General features: G+C 47.2%; 1 protein-coding gene across 1 annotated transcript in view; it reads right to left on the bottom strand.

The window, feature by feature from the left end:
- The window catches only part of ALLC (allantoicase), a 43,526-nt gene that overhangs the window by 16,975 nt on the left and 6,436 nt on the right, over window positions 1-20,115 (bottom strand). Inside the window, exons 2-7 of the mRNA XM_025354542.1 lie at window positions 14,170-14,264; window positions 11,617-11,667; window positions 7,124-7,211; window positions 5,686-5,811; window positions 3,966-4,045; window positions 2,906-3,038 (exon numbers count right to left, since the gene is read on the bottom strand). Of these exons, the coding sequence (XP_025210327.1) occupies window positions 2,906-3,038; window positions 3,966-4,045; window positions 5,686-5,811; window positions 7,124-7,211; window positions 11,617-11,667; window positions 14,170-14,259 (568 nt within the window). The 5' untranslated portion in view covers window positions 14,260-14,264. The remainder of the gene's footprint in view (window positions 1-2,905; window positions 3,039-3,965; window positions 4,046-5,685; window positions 5,812-7,123; window positions 7,212-11,616; window positions 11,668-14,169; window positions 14,265-20,115) is intronic.

The following is a 20,115-nucleotide window of genomic DNA, read 5'->3' as shown; positions in this document are numbered from 1 at the left end:
ATGAAATGTCATCCCACCTCAGTTGAAATGGCTTTTGATATGGTCTGGCTCTGTATCCCCACTCAAACCTCATCTCTAATTGTAATCCCCACATGTCAAGGGAGGGACCTGGTGAGAGGTGATTGGATGATGGGTGTTTTCCCCATGCTGTTCTTGTGATAGGGAGTTCTCATGAGATCTGATGTTTAAAAGTGGCACTTCCCCCTTTCTCTCTCTCTCTCTCTCTCTCAATCCTGCTGCCATGTAAGACATGCCTTGCTTCCCCTTCTCTTTCTGCCATGATTGTAAGTTTCCTGAGGCCTCCCCAGTCATGTAGAACTGTGAGTCAATTAAACCTCTTTTGTTTGTAAGTTACCCAGTCTCAGGTAGTGTCTTTATAGCAACGTGAGAGCAGAGTAATACAGCTTTTATTTTAAAAGACAGGGGGAATAGTGGATGCTAGCGAGGATGTGGAGAAAGTGAAGCCCGTGTACATTATTGGCGAGAACGTAAATTAGTACACTCACTATGGAAAACTATGAAAACTCCTCAAAAAAACTAAAAATAGAACAACTATAGATTCATCCAGCAATCTCACTACTGTGTATATATCCAAAAGAAAGTAAATCAATATATTGAAGAGATATTGCACTTCCAAGTTTACTGTGACACTGTTTACAATGTCACAGCCAAAATATGAAATCAAACTAAGTGCCCATTGATGGAGGAATAGATTTTAAAAGTGTTATATATACACAATGGATTGGGGGTGGATATCCCATTCTCCATGATATGAATATTATGCATTGCATGCCTATATTAAAACATTTATGTTTTATGTATTATGTACCCCATAAATATATATATACCTACTATGCAACCATAATTGAAAATATTTTTAAAAAGAAAATGTGGTATATATACATATGCCATGGAATACTATGCAGCCATAAAAAGGAATGAAATAATAGCATTCACAGCAACCTGGATAGAGTTGGAGACCATTATTCTAAATGAAGTAGTTCAGGAACGGAAAACCAAACATCATATGTTCTCAGTTACAAGTGGGAGCTAAGCTATTAGGACGCAAAGACATAAGAATGATACAATGTGGGGAAGGGTGGGGGGTAAGGGATAAAATACTACACATTGGTTACAGTGTACACTGCTCTGGTGATGGGTGCACCAAAATCTCAGAAATCACCACTAAAGAACCTACCCATGTAACCAAACACCAACTGTTCCCCCAAAAACCTGTTGAAATTTGTTTAAGACAAGTGAATAGAGATCTGAAGAGAAACATTTCCAAATAAAATACATGAATGGCCAGGAAGCATATGAAAAGATGCTCATCCTCATCAGTCATCAGGGAAATGCAAATCAAAACCACAGTGAGACACCACCTCACATCCGCTAGGACGACTATAAAACAAAAAGTAAGAGCGTGTTGGGAAAGATAGGGAGAAATCAACACTCCTTTATGTGGCTGGTAAGAATGTAAAATATGGCCGGGCGCGGTGGCTCAAGCCTGTAATCCCAGCACTTTGGGAAGCCGAGGCGGGCGGATCACGAGGTCAGGAGATCGAGACCATCCTGGCTAACACGGTGAAACCCCGTCTCCACTAAAAATGCAAAAAACTAGCCGGGCAAGGTGGCAGTGCCTGTAGTCCTCGGGAGGCTGAGGCAGGAGAATGGTGTGAACTCGGGAGGCAGAGCTTGCAGTGAGCTGAGATCGTGCCACTGCACTCCAGCCTGGGCGACAGAGCAAGACTCCGTCTCAAAAAAAGAAAAAAAAAAAAAAAGAATGTAAAATACGCAGCACTTTTGGAAAAGCCTAGTAATTCTTCAGTTAAACACAGAGTTATCATATGACCCAGAAAGTCCAATCTTAGGCATACACTCAACAAAAGAAAGCATATGTCCACACAAAATCTTGTACACAAATGTTTACAGCAACATTGTTCAAAATAGCCAGGAGATGGAAAAAAGTGTCTGTCAACTAATGAATGGGTAAACAAAATGCGGTAGTGGTTGAGTGTCCCTTATCTGCAATGCTTGAGACCAGAAGTGTTTGGATTTCAGTTTTTTTAAATATTTGCATTATACTTACTGGTAGAGTGTTCCAAATCCAAAATCTGAAATACTCCAGTGAGCATTTCCTTTGAGCATCATGCCAGCACTCAAAAAGTTTTGAATTTTGGAACATTTCAAATTTTGGGCCTTCAGATTTGAGATGCTCAACCCGTCTATCCATACAATGAAATATTAGGCTTACACAAAAAGAAATGAAGTGTTAATACATTTTACAACATGGATGAATCTTGAAAACATTATACTAAGTGGAAGAAGTCAGACACAAAAGACCAGTATTATATAATTCCTATTTATATGAAATATCCAAAATAGTCAAAACTATCAAGACAGAAAGTAAATTAGTGGTTGCTTCAGGATAGGGAAGATGAGGGATGAGAGCTAAAGGATATGGGGTTTCTTTTTGAGGAGACAAAAATGTTCTAAAGGTATGGTGATGATTGCATGTGTCTGTGCATATGCTATACAGCACTGATTGTACACTTCAAATGGGTGAATTGCATGTTAATTATATCACAGTAAAGCTATTAAAAAATAAAATGAGTCATTTGTACATACCACTTCAGCTGCTAATGTAACATACTTGTGAAATCTAGTTAGGATCTATCTAATCTAATCGAACTTAGTTCTACCACATCCTAATTTACTTGATAATTTTTCAATAACTACCTATTGATTTGTGGATTAAAACAAGAATTTTCTGGAGCATAAAAAGGGGAAATTACAATCCTGAAATGCTAGAGAGATCAATTACCAAGTCATTTTATATTTTATAAACATATCAACATAAAGTAAAGAAGCCATGGAACTGGAGATAAGTTCATGTCATGATTACCTGGGAAAATGTTGAGTCTGATATGAGTCCATCTCTGCTGGGAATTGACAAGAAAATAGTTGTGGCCAGAAGCAGGGTTTCCTGGCTTAAGCTCTGTCATGGGAACCAAGTAACTCCAGTCATCAGATTTTAGCTAGCAATAAATATAGAAATGTCAGCAATTGCTCTTGAAAACAATACATTCTGTCATCCTATTGCCTCTGTGGGACTTAAGGTGTGGAGATACTTTGGAATAAAAATTAATGATGGATACCTAATGAAACACTTTAATATAAACAGTACATATCAAGCCCCATGTTTAATAAAAAACAGAATAAAGGCCTGTTTTGTTTTCACACTGATCAAAATAGCCAGTGGGTGATGGTGGCAGAGGCTTGCAAATGAAGGACAAGATCTCAGACCCCTCCAAATGTCTTCACACAGAGGAGTGGTGACGTGAACATTCAAATAAAAACCAAGGTTATTGCCATGCACCATGACATCTGGGGAAATCTGTTGGCCTGAACCTTGCAACCATTTTCTCTAGATTAGCACTTCTCAAACTAATGGCCCTATTTACTGTTGCTGCTATTTACTTTCCTGTCTGTTATGGATCAACATTTCTGTAAAAAACAATACAAACTAATTACTAAATAAATGTAAAAAAAAACAAGAATGTACCAAAACACAAGCCCTGTTTTTTTTTTTTCCCAACTGTTTCTTTTATTAAATTCTCCACACACAAAAGTTACTTCATCAAGTTGGCATAAAAAGTGTTTAAAGGCTTACTATCAGTTTCCATGCGTGTGCTCATCGGGGCCAGCAGCCATTTGCAGGTGGGTGCTGGTGGAACCCTTTGAGAAGCAGGGCTCCATGTCCCTCATGGGCCATGATGCTCACTCCTCCCAGGCTGAATGAACCACTGAGACGTTTGTAAGGCCACAGTGGGTCAGCAAATGATGTTGGGAGCACCAGGGTTGGGTGTCCCAAAGAATCGCCTTGCACAGCCAGGTGTGCAGAGCAGTTCCCCTACTGTCCTAATAATTGATGACAAGACCCAATTCATCTGGGGGAGATGTACCTCAGCAATGGCTTCAAACTCCTCGGGAGTGGCTGCGGCTCCTGTCCTGATGCCTCTTTCTGGGATTTCTGGTAGTTTTTCTGTAGTCGGAATGACCATTCGGGATTAAGATTAGGGTTCAAAATCAAAGGGAATCTACTCTCTCGGTGGTTTGCATGGTGATTCTCACTTTGCAAATAACACTAAAGAGATTTCAAAGTATCAAATGATCAAAGTAATGGACACACTTGTTGAAGTTCCTCAATATTTAATATATTAACAGTCATTTCAAAAAATAGTACAAGATGTTTGATACTGCATTTGCTTGTCAAATAGTAAGTGTCATCTCCAAGTTAGCTCAAACTTCAACAAGTTTATCACATCACTAGAGTTTTCAAAGTTGGACTGTGACAAGGTCAATTCCAGGAACACCACCTCTCCCAGTGGCATCCTTAGAATTCATTATGTGGCAATTCAGAAATAGAAGCACTCACAGGCAATTGAGGGGCTTGCCGAAACAATCTTACTCATTTGTCATTGGTCATTTCCGCTTTTAGAGTAGCATCTCTCATAGCATCATTTCCTGTTCAGGTGCCCCAGCTATCTTCCGGGAGCAGGGCCCGTTCATGTCCACAGAGCCTCATGCAGTACTGTGCACATAGCACATTCACTGTAAACTTGCCAACCCACACTGACTTATCTTCCCTAAGTACATGTATAAACACACACATAATTGTACATATTTTTAAAAAATTAATGCTAAAGTCAACATCAGATGATATCAAAGGAATAAAAATACAGGTCTGTGGAGACAAAGTGGCTCCATCTTGGATGTGAATCTGCCATGTTGATGTCTGATTAGCCTCAATCCTGTGAACACGTCCTGATTCCAACTTGATTTACTGTCCTTAGTCCAGAACATGTCAACCTTGATGTTATCGCACAAATTAGAGGCTGTGACACACACAGCCCTCTTCCCTGTTCCGGAGGCTGCCTTCAGTTGTCCCACTGGAGCACACAGACCCTTTCCCTACAGCACGTGAGCCCTGGGTCTCGGGAGTAACAGTGCAGAGATTTACCATCTTGCTGCCGCCCGAGGCCACGCTTCTGTTCGTAAGTTCCCCCAATAAAACACTCATTACCAACAAATTGGACTTGTCGGCCTCTTTCTCTGGTTTCTTGGTTTCTTTGGCACCTGGGGTCTGCTCTATGTACATGGCCCTTTCACAGAATATGTCTCATTTATAGAGCCTGCGGGATTCATAGGCCCAGCATTCCAAGATGCAGATAGTAACCCTTGCCAAAAATGCCATAGCAGCTGCCCCATCACACACACCGGGACAGCCCAAAGCAGGGCTGGTGCTGCTCACCCCACAGCTGTCCCAGACCTGGCTCCACATCACCCGGGTCATCTGAGGCACAACCCACTCCCTCCCACCCACCCAGCAACCTGCTCACCCACATTCCAGGGATGATGGCCTGCCTCTGCATGAAGCTGAAGGATCGTGGGAATGATAAAATCTATATCCGGCTGTTAACACTGTTAAGCCACAAATCAAAAACCACAGAGCGCTCTATTAGGAGTCCTAATCCTACAGCTCCGTTACAGTAAAGTAGCCATAGTCAAGTTCCTGAAGCTGTCTGGGTCGTACGGAAAGGGAGCAATTGTGGGGGTGTGGCTGGCCAGAGGAGCCATGTGACCTCATAATTCTGATTTTGGGGACAGTGGTTCCTAAGGCACCTTCTTCCAAGTTTGCTGCTTGAATTGACATTCGAGGAGCGTAATCTCCCGTGAAATAAGAAACGTCCACGTCGAAGGCCCGGATGACTCCTTGGATCCCCAACCTGAGGACGCACCAGTCATGACCTGAGCAACACAGAGGACAAGAGCAACCTCGTTAGGGCCGACGCAGCAGATGCTGCATGCAAGGCAGCGCACCCCACACGCACCTGACCCACAGCGGGGGCCACTTCCGCCCATCACAGGAAAACCTGTTTGGGGCGGTTCCTAGCTAATATGACTGCAGGATCTCTCATAACCTGGCCGCATGTGACCACCATTTCCCAACAGAAATCCTCAGGTCTAGTCAGACCAGAACATCCGTAGGCTGAGATCCAGGAAGACCTGACTCTGGTTCCAAATGGATCATTTCCTATGACTGTCCTTGGCAAATTACTCACCTCTTACAGTAGAGAATCTCATTTTCTCAACTGTAAATTAGGGACGCCATTAGCTTCCATAAAGCTTAGACCGGGTAGTGTGATGTAGAAAGCACCTCACCAAGCTCAGCAGGTAGTAAGCAGAGCTGGTTCTCCTGCAGACACTGTGTTCGTTGTCATCTCAAGTTCAGGAATTGCCATAGCACCCTTCAGCCTCCAGCCCCACCACTGGTCAGACACCTGCCTGCGTCTACCAAAGCCTTCAGAGTCTTGACGTTAAGTCTGCCACTATGGAGTTCTTGGTTATTTGCTGCCAGATATAAACCCACCTTAAAATGTCCAGATTTGTTAGAAACTAATACTGCCTCAAGTACTGTAGAAAGACAGAAAACTAGAAATATCAAATATTTCTGTAATACTTGAGAGAGTAGCAAGTAAAAATCCAATTATCAACCTAATGCCTGGATTTGTTTGCTTTTCTTCAACTTCAAGAGGTATATTTTGATTGAGACTGAGTAGTAGCAATGAACAAAAATTGCATAAAATCGTAAAAGACAGTGGGTACAGTGTTGAGAACAGACCCTGGCCCGGTCCCCAGCTTATCTTGCTGGCAGTGTGCCCTGGGCTGAGTCCAGGAATCTGTTTCCATGGCGGTAAAACGGAGATAAGGAGACCTACTCCAGAAGACTGTAGTGAGGACCCAGAAGATGCGCGCTGCCTAATGTCTGCCACAGTGCTCAGTGAGACCACTCTTTTTCCATCCGCAGACCTCACCAGGGTTTTCATTTTCCCAACAAAGTGCTTCTCACCCTTTGTGCCTGGTGGGACGTCAGTGATCCGGGCTCAGGCCGCCCCTTCCTGACTTAGAGCCTGATGTTCAGATAAGGACATCCAAGATTACAGAGCATTCCAGGGCCCCATGTTAAAGCTGACCCAAAGTAGACCCTGGCTTTGCAACAGCCCCTGTTTTTAATTTTGCAGCGTCAGATGCACTGCGATGAGCTAGCCATTGTTATTACCTGGAATCCTTTTCCTCCTGGTCTCCCAGCCATCCATCCATTTCCCAAACTCAGTATATTCACGCTCTTTAAAGCACGGGCTGTCACTCTAGGGCAAAGACACACAACAAGGTAATCATTAGCATTCATGTGATCTCCTGGCTTCCAACAAGTCCACTTCTGTCCCACAGGGCCAGAGGAACGGTGCAAAGGGGTCTAGGGGAGCCTCTGCCACCACCTTCATGCCCAGCTAGCCCCTTCCAGATTGAGGGATGCCTCCGCTTCTATCATCTCCAGAAAAAGAAATGTTACTTCTTTGTGGGCCTCAGCACACAGAATTGACCACTGATAGCAGCAGGAACAACCACATCGCCAGGCACTCTGTGGGCCAACAGCAACCTACATGGGTATTAAAGTGAGAGAGGCTGGTCAGATTTCCACGCAGGCCAGGTAGACTCTTCAATAAGGAATCCATCCAAAGTCATAGGAAGAGCAGGCTGGAGACTCAGGGTCCAGCTGAACCCACACAGCACACTCTGCAACCCCTGAGGAACGCATGGTCTCTGGTGCCCCACAAAGTCTCCTTAGACAGCTGAGCGCACTTCATCTTCCAGAACGAGGAGAGTAAATGCATCCTTGCAGGAGTGTCCTGAAGTTGAAATAGCCGACATGAAAGACCCTGGAATAGTGTCGATGCTCAGAAATTGTTGTGCTTGGTGGGCGGCCCAGCGTGGGGATACTTTCCCTGTTTCCATCAAGTCGTGCAAAGAGGATCTTACGTTACTGTTTAGGGAAGCTCCCCAGGCAGGAGCACAGGAAGGGACTAGAGGTAGCAGGGCCAAGGGTGGAGGAATGCTCTGATGGGAGCTGCTGCATAAGACACTAACCAAGGATCCTACCAGACTCCCTGGTGTGCCAACCCGCCCAGCCTCCCAGGCAGGGGACCCATGGCCAACGGTACCCACCCTCCTGTGCCTCAGTGCTCCTCCTCTGTCAAAGGCAAATAGCCATCGTGCTATCTACCTCCTCCGGCTGTTGTCAGCCTTAAGTGTGCCTGGCACATGGTACGTCCACTTCCTGGGTTCAAGCAATTCCCCTGCCTCAGCCTCCCAAGTAGCGGGACAACAAGTGCCCGGCTAATATTTGTATTTTAGTAGAGATGGGGTTTCATCATGTTTCACCCGGCCAATCAAATCACATCTTAAAGATAGCACACACTGGCCGGGCACGGTGACTCATGCCTGTAATCCCAGCACTTTGGGAGGCCGAGGCAGGCGGATCACGAGGTCGGGAGTTCGAGATCAGCCTGGCCAACATGGTGAAACTCCATCTCTACTAAATAAAAGAAAAAAAAAATAGGTGGGCGTGGTGGCACACGCCTGTAATCTCAGCTACTCGGGAGGCTGAGGCAGGAAAATTGCCTGAACCCAGGGAGGCGGAGGTTGCAGTGAGCTGAGATTGCGTCAAGGCACTCCAGCCTGGGCAAGGGAGTGAGACTCAGTCTCAGAAAAAAAAATAAAATAAAATAGCACACACTGCAGCCTTCCCATTACTCATCAAGAAGTGCAAAATTCTGCTCTGAACCCAGAAGGAGAAACGAAGGTACACCTCCCACTTAAACCCCAGACGTCCAAGGCCCCAAACTTGCTGGTGTTTCGTTTTGGTGGTAGGTTGATTGTTTCGGGTGTATTGCTGCTACTGCTGCTGTTGTGTTTGGACTGACACTGCAGGTGTGAGGGAAGTTGGAGACACACGCTACTGAACCAGTGGCAGGAAAACGTACTGTTGTAAAAGTGGCTCATGCCACGTGATGACAGGTGTGTTCTTAACAAAAGAGAAAAACCAAGCACCAGTCCCAGGTATAACCCGCACATGTGCACACACACTTGTATGAGGATGTTTTCAATACCTGCAAAATGTCATCAACTTAAATGTGTACCAACAGGGAAAGGGGGCCATAAATTGGGCCACGATGACATGGGCAGTTGTTGTTCAGCAGCTAAGAGGGTGGCCTAGGTGTACACGCATCAGCACAGATGGAATTCACAAACACGCAGTGAGAAAAGCAAGTTTAGAGCCGGGCACGGTGGCTCACGCCTGTAATCCAGTCATTTGGGAGGCTGAGGCAGGAGGATTGCTTGAGCCCGGGAGCTAGAGATCTCATCTCTACATAACATTTAAAACTTAGCTGGGCATGGTGGCACATGCCTGAAGTCCCAGTGAGGCAGGAGGACCACTTGTGCCCAGGAAGTCGAGGCTGCAGTGAGCCATGACCGCACCACTGCACCCCAGCCTGACAGCCTGATCAGAGCCAGATCCTGCCCCACCCCCACCAAACAAAGTGCAGAATGTTAAGTGCTTTGTGAAAGTATGTATATAAATTTTAAAATGTAAAATATATATTTATGAATATATGTGTATTTAAGTGTATAAAATACATTAGAATTCTCTGCAACGGACTGAACGTTTGTCCCCCACCAAAATTCGTATGTTGAAGCTTAATCCCCAAAGTGATGCTATTCGGAGATGAGGACTTTGGGAGGTGATGAGGTCACAAGGGTGCAGCCCCCATGATGGGATGATTGCCCATCGGGAGGAGGTGGGAGATGACCTGCTTCCCCTCTCTTTTCTGTCACCTGAGGGTATCACCGGCAGGTGGCCATCCCAAGAGGGCCCTCAGCAGATGCTGGAGCCGCTGCTGTCTCAGGCTCGGTCTCAGACTTCCAGCCCCCAGAACTTCAAGAAATCACTGTGTTTAAGCTACCACGGTAGCATCTGCGGTATTTTGTGTTAGCAGCCCCGACAGACTAATGCATTCTCCCATCCTACAACAGTGTTAATGCTGGAAAGGGAGGGGGTGGACTGGCACTCAAGTTGAATGTGAAAGGTGAACTTTACATTTATCTGTAATGTTATTTTTTCCAAAAAGGAGAAATATATATATCTCTCTCATGTGATTTTATGGTGTGACTATACATACACATATGTATGTGTGTGTGTTTATATGTGTGCACATATACATATGCTCAAGTATAAAATATAAGAAAGAGTGCCCCACCCTGTCTCTCCCACACCACTTCCAAGCCCACCTCTGTCTTCACAGATAATCACATCTCACTGTTTGATGTATGCACCTTCAAACTTTGTTTTATGCTCATAAAATATACATGGATCTCTCTTGTTGCCAGTGAATGGAGAGCCTGCTTTTTTTTATTTTTTATTTTTTATTTTTTTGAGACAGGGTCTTACTCTGTCACCTAGGCTGGAGTGCAGTGGCATGATGACAGCTCACTGCAGCCTCAATCTCGTGGGTTCAAGCAATCTTCCCAGCTCAGCCTTCTGAGTAGTGGGGACTACGGGTACATACAGCCATGCCTGGATAATTTTTTTTATTTTCAGAAATGGGGTCTTGCTTTGTTGCCCAGGCTGGTCCCAAACTCCTAGGCTCAAGTGATCCTCCTGCCTTGGCCTCCCAAAGTGCTGGGATTACAGGTGTGAGCCACGGTGCCAGGCTGAACTCATTCTAGTAGCCACATAATAGTCCATATCTGGAAAAGCTATAATTTCTTGAGTTCCCTGTCAATCAGTGAACATTTAGATTGGTTATCGCCTCTCCAAACAATACCAGAATGAATGTTTTCTACCTATTTTTTGCCCACTTGTGCAAACGATGTAAATCTGTGGAACAACTAGGTCAAGGCAGGCATGCATTTCAGTATTTCAAAGATCGGACCTGTGGTAAAATGGTAAGAGCTTTGGCATTTAGTAACTGCATGACCTAGAAAAAGTTCGATTCACATTTCCCTTTCTCGTTTTATTTTCACTTTCTCCTGGGGAATAGGTAAGTTAACACTATAAGGTGCCCTCTCAGGGCCATAGATCAGCTTGCTCTGGACCCAGCCAGGTCCTGCCCAGACAGAGAGCAACCACTTCACCAGGGTAACCAGATGGCGGCTGCCCACGGTGGAGGCCCAGAGGCCCCAGCCACAGTCACGCATGCTGTACGTGGGCACTAACTCGATGTGCACCTGTGTTTGTCTCTCCGCGCAGAAGAACTCGCATCTCCACACTGGGTATGACAGAGGAGCAGGACTACAGCAGAGCTGCCATTTCTTCCCTATGTTCGTCAGCATTTTCTCTATTTTTTTTAATAAGCTGTCCTGCACTTTTATAATTAGGCAGGTAAAACATTTCCCAGAAAACTCAAGACATAGATCTGTTTTCTTCCCAACACAGACGATGAAATTCACCTTAGCCAGAAGAGCAGTATTTGAGGACCTCAGAATTTTCCCCATGAAACAATGCAGTCCTGAATTCTCTGCAGTCCCTGTCTCTGCTATGTTTTGGCGTGAGTTCATGCTGATTTGCATGTCTTTCTAACGTTCTAATATGCTAATTTGCCGGTGCACATCACGTGACTCCATCCCAAATATACAGATAGATTTTAATCAACACGGCTGCATGGATTTCTCTACATCAACCCTTTACGTTGCAGAATTGCCAATTTACAATACCTTTATGAGGTTTTCTGCAGGAGCAAAAAAGTCATCTGTTGCAAATAAAATCTAGACAAAGAAAGAAAGAAGTAAAGATAAAGTAACCATAAATCTGAAACCATTTTGTTTCATTCCCTAGTGAAACATTATGAGATGAAGTAAAAAGAAAACATGAAATCACCTAGGGGAAGCGACAGAATCTGCAGTTAAGCCACGATGCCTTTAAATGCTTCCATTTCATTGCCTGCCTCCTCCTTCATCTTCTCCTCCCACCCTTTTTCCTGATTCTCCTTTACCACCTGGAGGTAAGATCACTAACTTCTCACACTCAGGAAGCAAATAAACTAACTTTCTTTTTTTCATGAACCAGAGGTTTTGTGGTACTTTTACAAACAGAGAAATGACCGAAAAAGCCCTGGGTCACATATGCAGTTGGTGCCTCTGTGTTCTCCCACAAGGGCCACCATAGGTCACCCTGCAGGTGGGCTGTCCTGGTCATTTGTCCACCAAGGCAGGATCATTTTGAGAGTGAGGCTGGTGATACTAATTGTACACCCAGAAAACAAGGTAAACCAGATTTTCCTGAGCAAAACAGGCTGTGATGGTCACCCACCCAACCCAGGACTCCATGGCCACTGCAGCCTGGAGGGCACCCTGCCCCAGGCTCTGACTCCAGCCCAGGAGTTCAAAAGGCAGGAAGGATGAGCTGTTTCAGCTGCCGGCTGTTTGGGTGGCAGAGCGGAGGGGAGACCTGATGTGCGGGGGTTGACCTGTGCCAGGGTTCAAATGGCAGGTAGGTGGACATATCAGGGTCCCCCTGCTCCAGATCTCTCAGAAGCCTTCCCAGGGCACATGGGGCCTCTCCTACCTCTCCAGACTCATGCTCCCAACTCTCCTCACAAACGCCCGGCGTGTTCTTGAAACACTGAGCCTCCTGGAGCATGTGGGCTCCCTTGCTCTCCTCACAGACACCTCTGCCTGAACCACCCTGCACCTCATCCCTGCCCGCCAGCTGCTCTCCAGCGAGTCACCTCCAGCAGCACTCAAGTGGCCCTTCCCCACCCCTCCCACCCCAATCCCCCCAGGCTGCCCATGGCTGGAGTCCACATGCTCCCCCAGCACCCTGGCCTTGTGCCAGTCACAGGGCCGGTCTGGACTTACATCTGTCTCCCTGCTAGAGTGTAAGCTTCCTGGGGGCAGGCACAGGGCCTTCCCTTTCTGTACCAGACACACTGCTTCTGAGCGCAGCCTGCACCCCAGCACCTCTGCACATTATGTTTAATGAGTTCTCCAGGTGACCCTCATTACACACTAGAGCTAGAGGACCTCCAATTTAACTAGACCCAGAGCACCTCTGATCTAACTAGAGCCAGAGGACCACTGATCTAACTAGAGCCAGGGGACATCCGATCTAACTGGAGCCAGAGGACCATCAATCTAACTAGACCCAGAGGACCACCGATCTAACTGGAGCCAGAGAACCACTGATCTAACTAGAGCCAGAGGACCACTGATCTAACTAGAGCCAGGGGACATCTGATCTAACCAGAGCCAGAGAACCATCAATCTAACTACAGCCAGAGGACCACCAATCTAACTGGAACCAGAGAACCACCGATCTAACTGGAGCCAGAGGACCACCGATCTAACTAGAGCCAGGGGACATCTGATCTAACTAGAGCCAGGGGACATCCGATCTAACTGGAGCCAGAGGACCACCGATCTAACTCAATCCAGAGGACCACCAATCTAACTGGAGCCAGAGGACCACCGATCTAACTAGAGCCAGAGGATCTCTGATCTAACTAGAGCCAGAGGACCACCGATCTAACTCAATCCAGAGGACCTCCGATCTAACTCAATCCAGAGGACCACCGATCTAACTCAATCCAGAGGACCTCCAATCTAACTCGAGCCAGAGGACCTCCGATCTAACTCAATCCAGAGGACCACCAATCTAACTCAAGCCAGAGGACCTCCAATCTAACTCAATCCAGAGGACCTCCGATCTAACTCGAGCCAGAGGACCTCCAATCTAACTCAATCCAGAGGACCTCCACTCTAACTCAATCCAGAGGACCTCCGATCTAACTCAATCCAGAGGACCACCGATCTAACTCAATCCAGAGGACCTCCGATCTAACTCAATCCAGAGGACCTCCAATCTAACTCGAGCCAGAGGACCTCCGATCTAACTCGAGCCAGAGGACCTCCGATCTAACTCAAGCCAGAGGACCTCCGATCTAACTCGAGCCAGAGGACATCCGATCTAATTCGATCTAGAGGACCTCTGATCTAACTAGAGCTAGAGGACTGTCAGCCTATCCAGAGCAGAGGACCACAGTCTCTAGTGAAACACACAAAACCTAAGGCAGTGTTGTCCTTGCTGAGAATTGTCACCAATTTAAGATACATTCTTTGGAAGTCTTTCTCGCTAATGGGTTTCCTTGGGCAGGCCAACCCTTCAGACTGATTCTTGTTGATTCTTGCATGAGGGTCTCTGCACTGTTCAGTTGTGCCCTTAGCACAGATGCCTTAAACCCTTGTTCTGGCCATGAGAGACCCACTTACTTTTCCTCCTACGGACTCAGATGCCATGTCCGTCAGCTGGGTGAAGTCCAGAAACCGGGTCAGTCTTCCCTCCTTCGGAGCATCAGCCATGCTTCCTGGAAAGGAGAGGGCAGCTCGGTCAACCTCGGGGGCTGTGGGAGCGAGTGAGGCCCTGTCTAGGCTCCTGACGCTAAGGTTTGAGACGTTCAAAAGTCAGGCAGTGACAGAACTGGACGTACTGTCAACTGGACCTGACAGGTGCCCTCTGCACAATGAGGTTGAGCTAAAAAGGGACTTTGCATAAACACACTGAAACGGGGAAGGAATTAGAGCATGGCTTCCTTCTAAAGCATTTAAAAATAAAATATCACTAACTATACAAACCCTATCGCCACAAAATGCAAAGTTTTCTTTTATTGTTTAAAAGGGAGAGATTATTTAATTTTGAAAAGAATAACTTGCTTTTAATAGTCTTTGAAGCCATTCAAAACACACGTATTGAGACCCTGGGTGGCAGGCCCTGGTGAGACATGGGAAACAGCAGAACCCACCCGCCCACAAGAGCACCCCCACGCGGGAACAGACGTCCACTGACGCGCAGGCCAGGCCACACTCTGGAGCCAGCAGAGACTGAGCCACAGAGACGGGTCCAGCGAGGGAGATTCGGGGCCAAGTGACCATGGCGGATCCTAACATGGGACTTAGCCCAACTCCCCAGCACCCTCGTGTTGAGGTTGAGAAAGCAGAGATTTGGAGAAATGGAAAGAGACCGTAAGGGAGGCGGGGAGAGTCTGGCCTGACCCCAGGGCCTCCCCACCCCTAAGCCAAGAGGTGGTCTTTGTTCCTAGCCCTTTGTTCTACCCCTCAGGGTGAAAGACAAAAACTACACAAAAACACCTCACTAAGAATTATACTCATTCACAAAAGAAAGAATACAAACAGTCCACGGACGTGAGAAGTCAGCTCTTCCTTGAAATTACAGGAATATAATTAATTCTAAAATACCATTATGCCTATGAAACGGACACTTTTTTAAAGCAAACAGGCACTTCCATAGTCTGTGGTGAGGAGCACGAATGGGAACAGCCCCTCCAGGGTGATTTGGTCACACTTGCGGGTGGAAGGTGCTCCTGACATCCTGATTCGCTGGTTCTTCCCCGAGTCTTGGTGCCGAAGCCCCTGGGCTCACTGGAGTCTCCTCCTCCTGTGCCCTCATCCCCTGGTGATGTCAACCAGAGTCATGGCTCCTAAGATCATCCACACTTCAATTATCCCCAAACGCAGAGCGCCTTCCCGACATGAATTTTCATCTGCCAACTCAAAACATCTCCCCTTGGATGGTGAATCAAATCTCAAAGCCAACAGGTTCAAGCCTCAGCTCTGGCTCTCCCTCAGCCTGCCCCATCGCAGTCTCCCACCTCTGGGAGGAGCAGCTCCAACCTCCTGGTCACTCCAGCAAAAGCCTTGGTGGCACCTTCAGATCCCTTCCTCACACCCACAGTCTGTGCAGCATCCTGTCCACCTGCCCGTTGGACCCAGAACATGGAATTATCTTTGTTATTGATTTGTCTATTTATTTATTTATTTATTTTTATTTATTTTTGAGATGGAGTCTCCCTCTGTCGCCCAGGCTGGAGTGCAGTGGTGCAATCTCAGCTCAATGCAACCTTCACCTCTCGGGTTCAAGCGATTCTCTTGCCTCAGTTTCCCACGTAGCTGGGATTACAGGTGCCCACCACCATGCCTGGCTAATTTTTGTTTTGGGGGTGGTGTTTTGAGGTGGTGTCTTGCTCTGTCGTCCAGGCTGGAGAGCAGCAGCATGATCTCAGCTCACTGCAACCTTCACCTTCTGGGTTCAAGCAATTCTCCTGCCTCAGACTCCCGAGTAGCTGAGATTACAGGTGCTCACCACCATGCCTGGCTAATTTTTTTGTATTTTTAGTAGAGACTGGGTTTCATCACGTTAGCCAGGATGGTCTCCATCTCCTGACCTCGTGATCCACCCGCCTCGGCCTCCCAAAGTGCTGGGATTACAGGCGTGAGCCACCGTGCCTGGCCATAATTTTTGTATTTTTAGTAAAGATGAGGTTTCACCAGGTGGCCAAGTTCGTCTCAAACTCCTGATCTTAGGTGATCCACCCTCCTTGGCCTCCCAAAGTGCTGGGATTACAGGTGTGAGCCACTGTACCTGTCCGGAATTATCTTCTAAACTGTCTGAGAAGGAAGGAAGTATATGAGGGCAAAGGTGAAGCGAAATGGGCCGTGTGCTGGTGACCATTGTTACCGCTGGACAGTGGGAACATTCAGGGACCATCTGGTATTTTTACCCACCACGGGTATGTTTGAAATCTTTCACAATCAAAGTCATACACATGGCCAGGAGTAGTGACTCATGCCTATAATCCCAACACTTTGGGAGACCAAGGTGGGCAGATCACCTGAGGTCAAGAGTTCAAGACCACCCTGGCCAAAATGGCAAAACCCTGTCTCTACTAAAATTAAAAAATCAACCAGGCGTGGTGGCGGGTGCCTGTAATCCCAGCTACTAGGGAGGCTGAGGCAGGAGAATCACTTGAACCCAGGAGGCGGAGGTTGCAGCGAGCTGAGATTGCACCACTGCACTCCAGCCTGGGTGACAAAGCAAGACTCCATCTCAAAAAAAAAAGTCATGCACATTATGCATATTACACATTCACAGAGGCAGAGAGGGAGAGAGAGGAGAGACACTGGCACCGTCTCTCTCCTGGGTAAAGAAATATCCCCAACATATGTGCCCCTGCCTGTCTACAAGCTGTCCTTAGCCCAGTCCCAGAACAAGCTTTCAAAAACAAAAGTCATTCCCCGTTCACTCAGAATAAAAGCTGCTCTCCTCACCTGTGCCCCAAGCACCTCCCTCACCTAGGGCCCTTTCCCCTCTGTCCTGCCACTGTGACTTTGCAAAGGTGGTTCCCTCTGCCAGGAATGCTCTTCCCCACACAGCTGTGTGTCTGCTCCTTGCCTCCCTCCAAGCTTTTGCCTGACAATCACCTCCTCAGCAACACTGCGCTGACCTCCTGTTTACAGGTCAGCCCTCACACCCCCAGGCATCCCAACACGCCTTACCCGGCACGCCTTTGTTCCCACATAACACGAGCACACACGCCACTGCTTCTCCATGGTATTTACTATCGTCCAGACGCGGTGGCTCACGCCTGCAATCCCAGCACTTTGGGAGGCCTAGGCAGGCAGATCACCCAAGGTCGGGAGTTTGAGACCAGCCTGACCGATATAGAGAAACCCCATCTCTACTAAAAATACAAAGATTAACTAGGCATGGTGGTGCATGCCTGTAATCCCAGCTACTTGGGAGGCTGAGGCAGGAGAATCGCTTGAACCCGGAAGGCAGAGGTTGCGGTGAGCCAAGATCATGCCATTGCACTCCAGCCTGGGCAACAAGGGCGAAACTCCCTCTCAAAAAAAATACACACACACACACACACACACATACACACACACACATACATATATACACACACACACATATATACACATATACATATACACACATACATATGCATATATACACATATACTATATATACACATACATATATATACACACACATACATATATATACACACACACACACACACACATATATATACTGCCTTTCCGGATTAGATGCACACTCCACACCAGCAGTAGTTTTGTTTTGTTCACTGGTGTGTCCCTAGTGAACCCCCTAACATTTACCGTGAGTTCACAGGAATGTCGTGCACTGTTCATACAGTTTATCTCATTTCAATCGTCAGAACAACCTGCGATTTTGGTATCATTCACATTCTACAAGTGAAAAGGAAAGCATCTTTGAGAGATCAAGTAAATTGTCAAAGCCCGCAGCTGCAAAGTGAACCATGTGGCCAACCGCGATGTATCCAAACGTGACTGACAGCGGAAAGCCCCTAGAAGGGCACTGGAGCACGACGAGTGTCATGGGAGTGTTGGTTCAACAAACTCCACCTGCTTCTGTGCTCATTCATTCAGCAGCATGTGCAGAGCTCCCAGATGCGCAGACGCCGTGCCCAGGGCTGAGCGTGCACATGCTCTTGGGTGGCTCGTGGTGCAGTGGAGGGGACAGACGAGTGGTGACCATCCCAGGGAATGCGGTGACAGAGGGGCCCTCGAGGTGCAGTGGGGAACTGAAGACACACACTCAGTGAGCTCTGCTGGCTCAGGAACCTCCCTTTAGGAGTGGACATCAGGCGGGGTAGTGCAGGGAAGGACAGACAACCAGGCAGCGGAGACCATGGGTGTGGCCACGGAGGCTGGTGGCCCAGGGAACCACAGGGGCTGATGGTGTCTTTGCTGGGACCCACATTGTCCAATCTGGAAGCCACTGGCCACAGCTGGGTATTTAACAAATTTAAACTTCAGTTACTTGAAATTATATACAACTCCAAATCCAGTTCCTCCTTTGCTCTGGCCACATTTCGTGTGCTCCCTAGGCCTGCGGTCTCCCTGCTGAGCAGCGCAGGTCTGGAACAGGCCTGTCATCAAAGAGAATTTTACGGGACTGTGCTGGAAAAACTCCAAAAAGATTACAGTGCAGAGCCCACCCACCACAGTCGCCCCCACCATGCAATGCAGAATTTAAAACAGCGCTAAACCGCCACACACACACACAACCTACAGACTGGCTGGAATTAAAATCGCTTCTTCACAGAGCTCTTAGCAACATTGTGGCCCACTCATCACGGCTGGGTGATGCTACTGTGCGGTGCACTGTTTGCTGTGTCCCAGCACTAGCCTGGCTGAGCACAGTGGGGAGGCTGTGGGTTGAAGGGTGTAGATGCTGAGGCTGCAGCATGGGCAGCTTATAGACTAAGCAGCCTGGCTTTGGCCTGTGGGTCTCACCAAGGCCCCGGGCTCCCCCTGCACACAGCTCTTCATCATCGTCCTCTGTTCCATGCAAAATCACGGAGCGCCAGGCCAGTCACGGGCACACAGCAGAGGCTTGCCGACGACGTGATACGCTGAGTCATTATGGAACACTGGAGACACCAACGGTTCTCTGGAAACAGCTTAACTTTTTCCCCATCAGCTCCAGCAAGCTCACTATGCCCCGGTACAGAGCGCTCAAGCATTCTGCCTAAGTCAATAATGTAATGTTCCCTCCCAGCCACCCCCATGTGATGTGTGAAGCCAGGGATCCTGGTAACGTGGGGCATGACCCACTCCATCTGTATTGACCAGCTTCCCTGGGAAGCAGAGGGCACTGGAGGTGCAGGCTGGCCTTTGGCGTGTACAGTCTTTCATCTTTTCCTTTGGTGTGCCTCCGATAACCTACACAGAGCATTCCATCTCACACGCATGTAGCAGAGGCTGTAAATTCAACAGAGAAAGAGATCAAAAGAAGAGAAAAGCATTTACACCCTTCCTCAAGGTACCAGCAGCCTCCACGCTTCATTCTGTGTAGCCCCACCCCACTGAAGCTTACACTCAACTTAGTAAAACACTTCAATTTGACCCAGAATCCCATGACTGGGTATATACCCAAAGGAATATAAATGGTTCTACTATAAAGATAAATGCACACGTTATGTTCATTGCAGCACTATTCACAATAGCAAAGACATGGAATCAACCCAAATGCCCATCAATGATAGACTGGATAAAGAAAAGGTGGTACATATACACCATGGAATACCACGCAGCCGTAAAAAGGAATGAGATCATGTCCTTTGCAGGAACATGGGTGGATCTGGAAGCCATTATCCTCAGCAAACTAATGCAGGAACAGAAAACCACACAGCACATGTTCTCACTCATAAGTGGGAGCTGAACAATGAGAACACACGGACACAGGGAGGGGAACATCACACACTCAGGCCTATCAGCAGGCTGCGGGGAGGAAGAGCATCAGGACAAACAGCTAATGCATGTGGGGATGAATACCTAGGTGATGGGTTGATCTGTGCAGCAAACCAC

The sequence above is a fragment of the Theropithecus gelada genome, chromosome 13 (assembly GCF_003255815.1).
Source record: "Theropithecus gelada isolate Dixy chromosome 13, Tgel_1.0, whole genome shotgun sequence".
NCBI lineage: Eukaryota > Metazoa > Chordata > Mammalia > Primates > Cercopithecidae > Theropithecus > Theropithecus gelada.
This window is presented reverse-complemented; position numbering and strand designations above follow the sequence as displayed.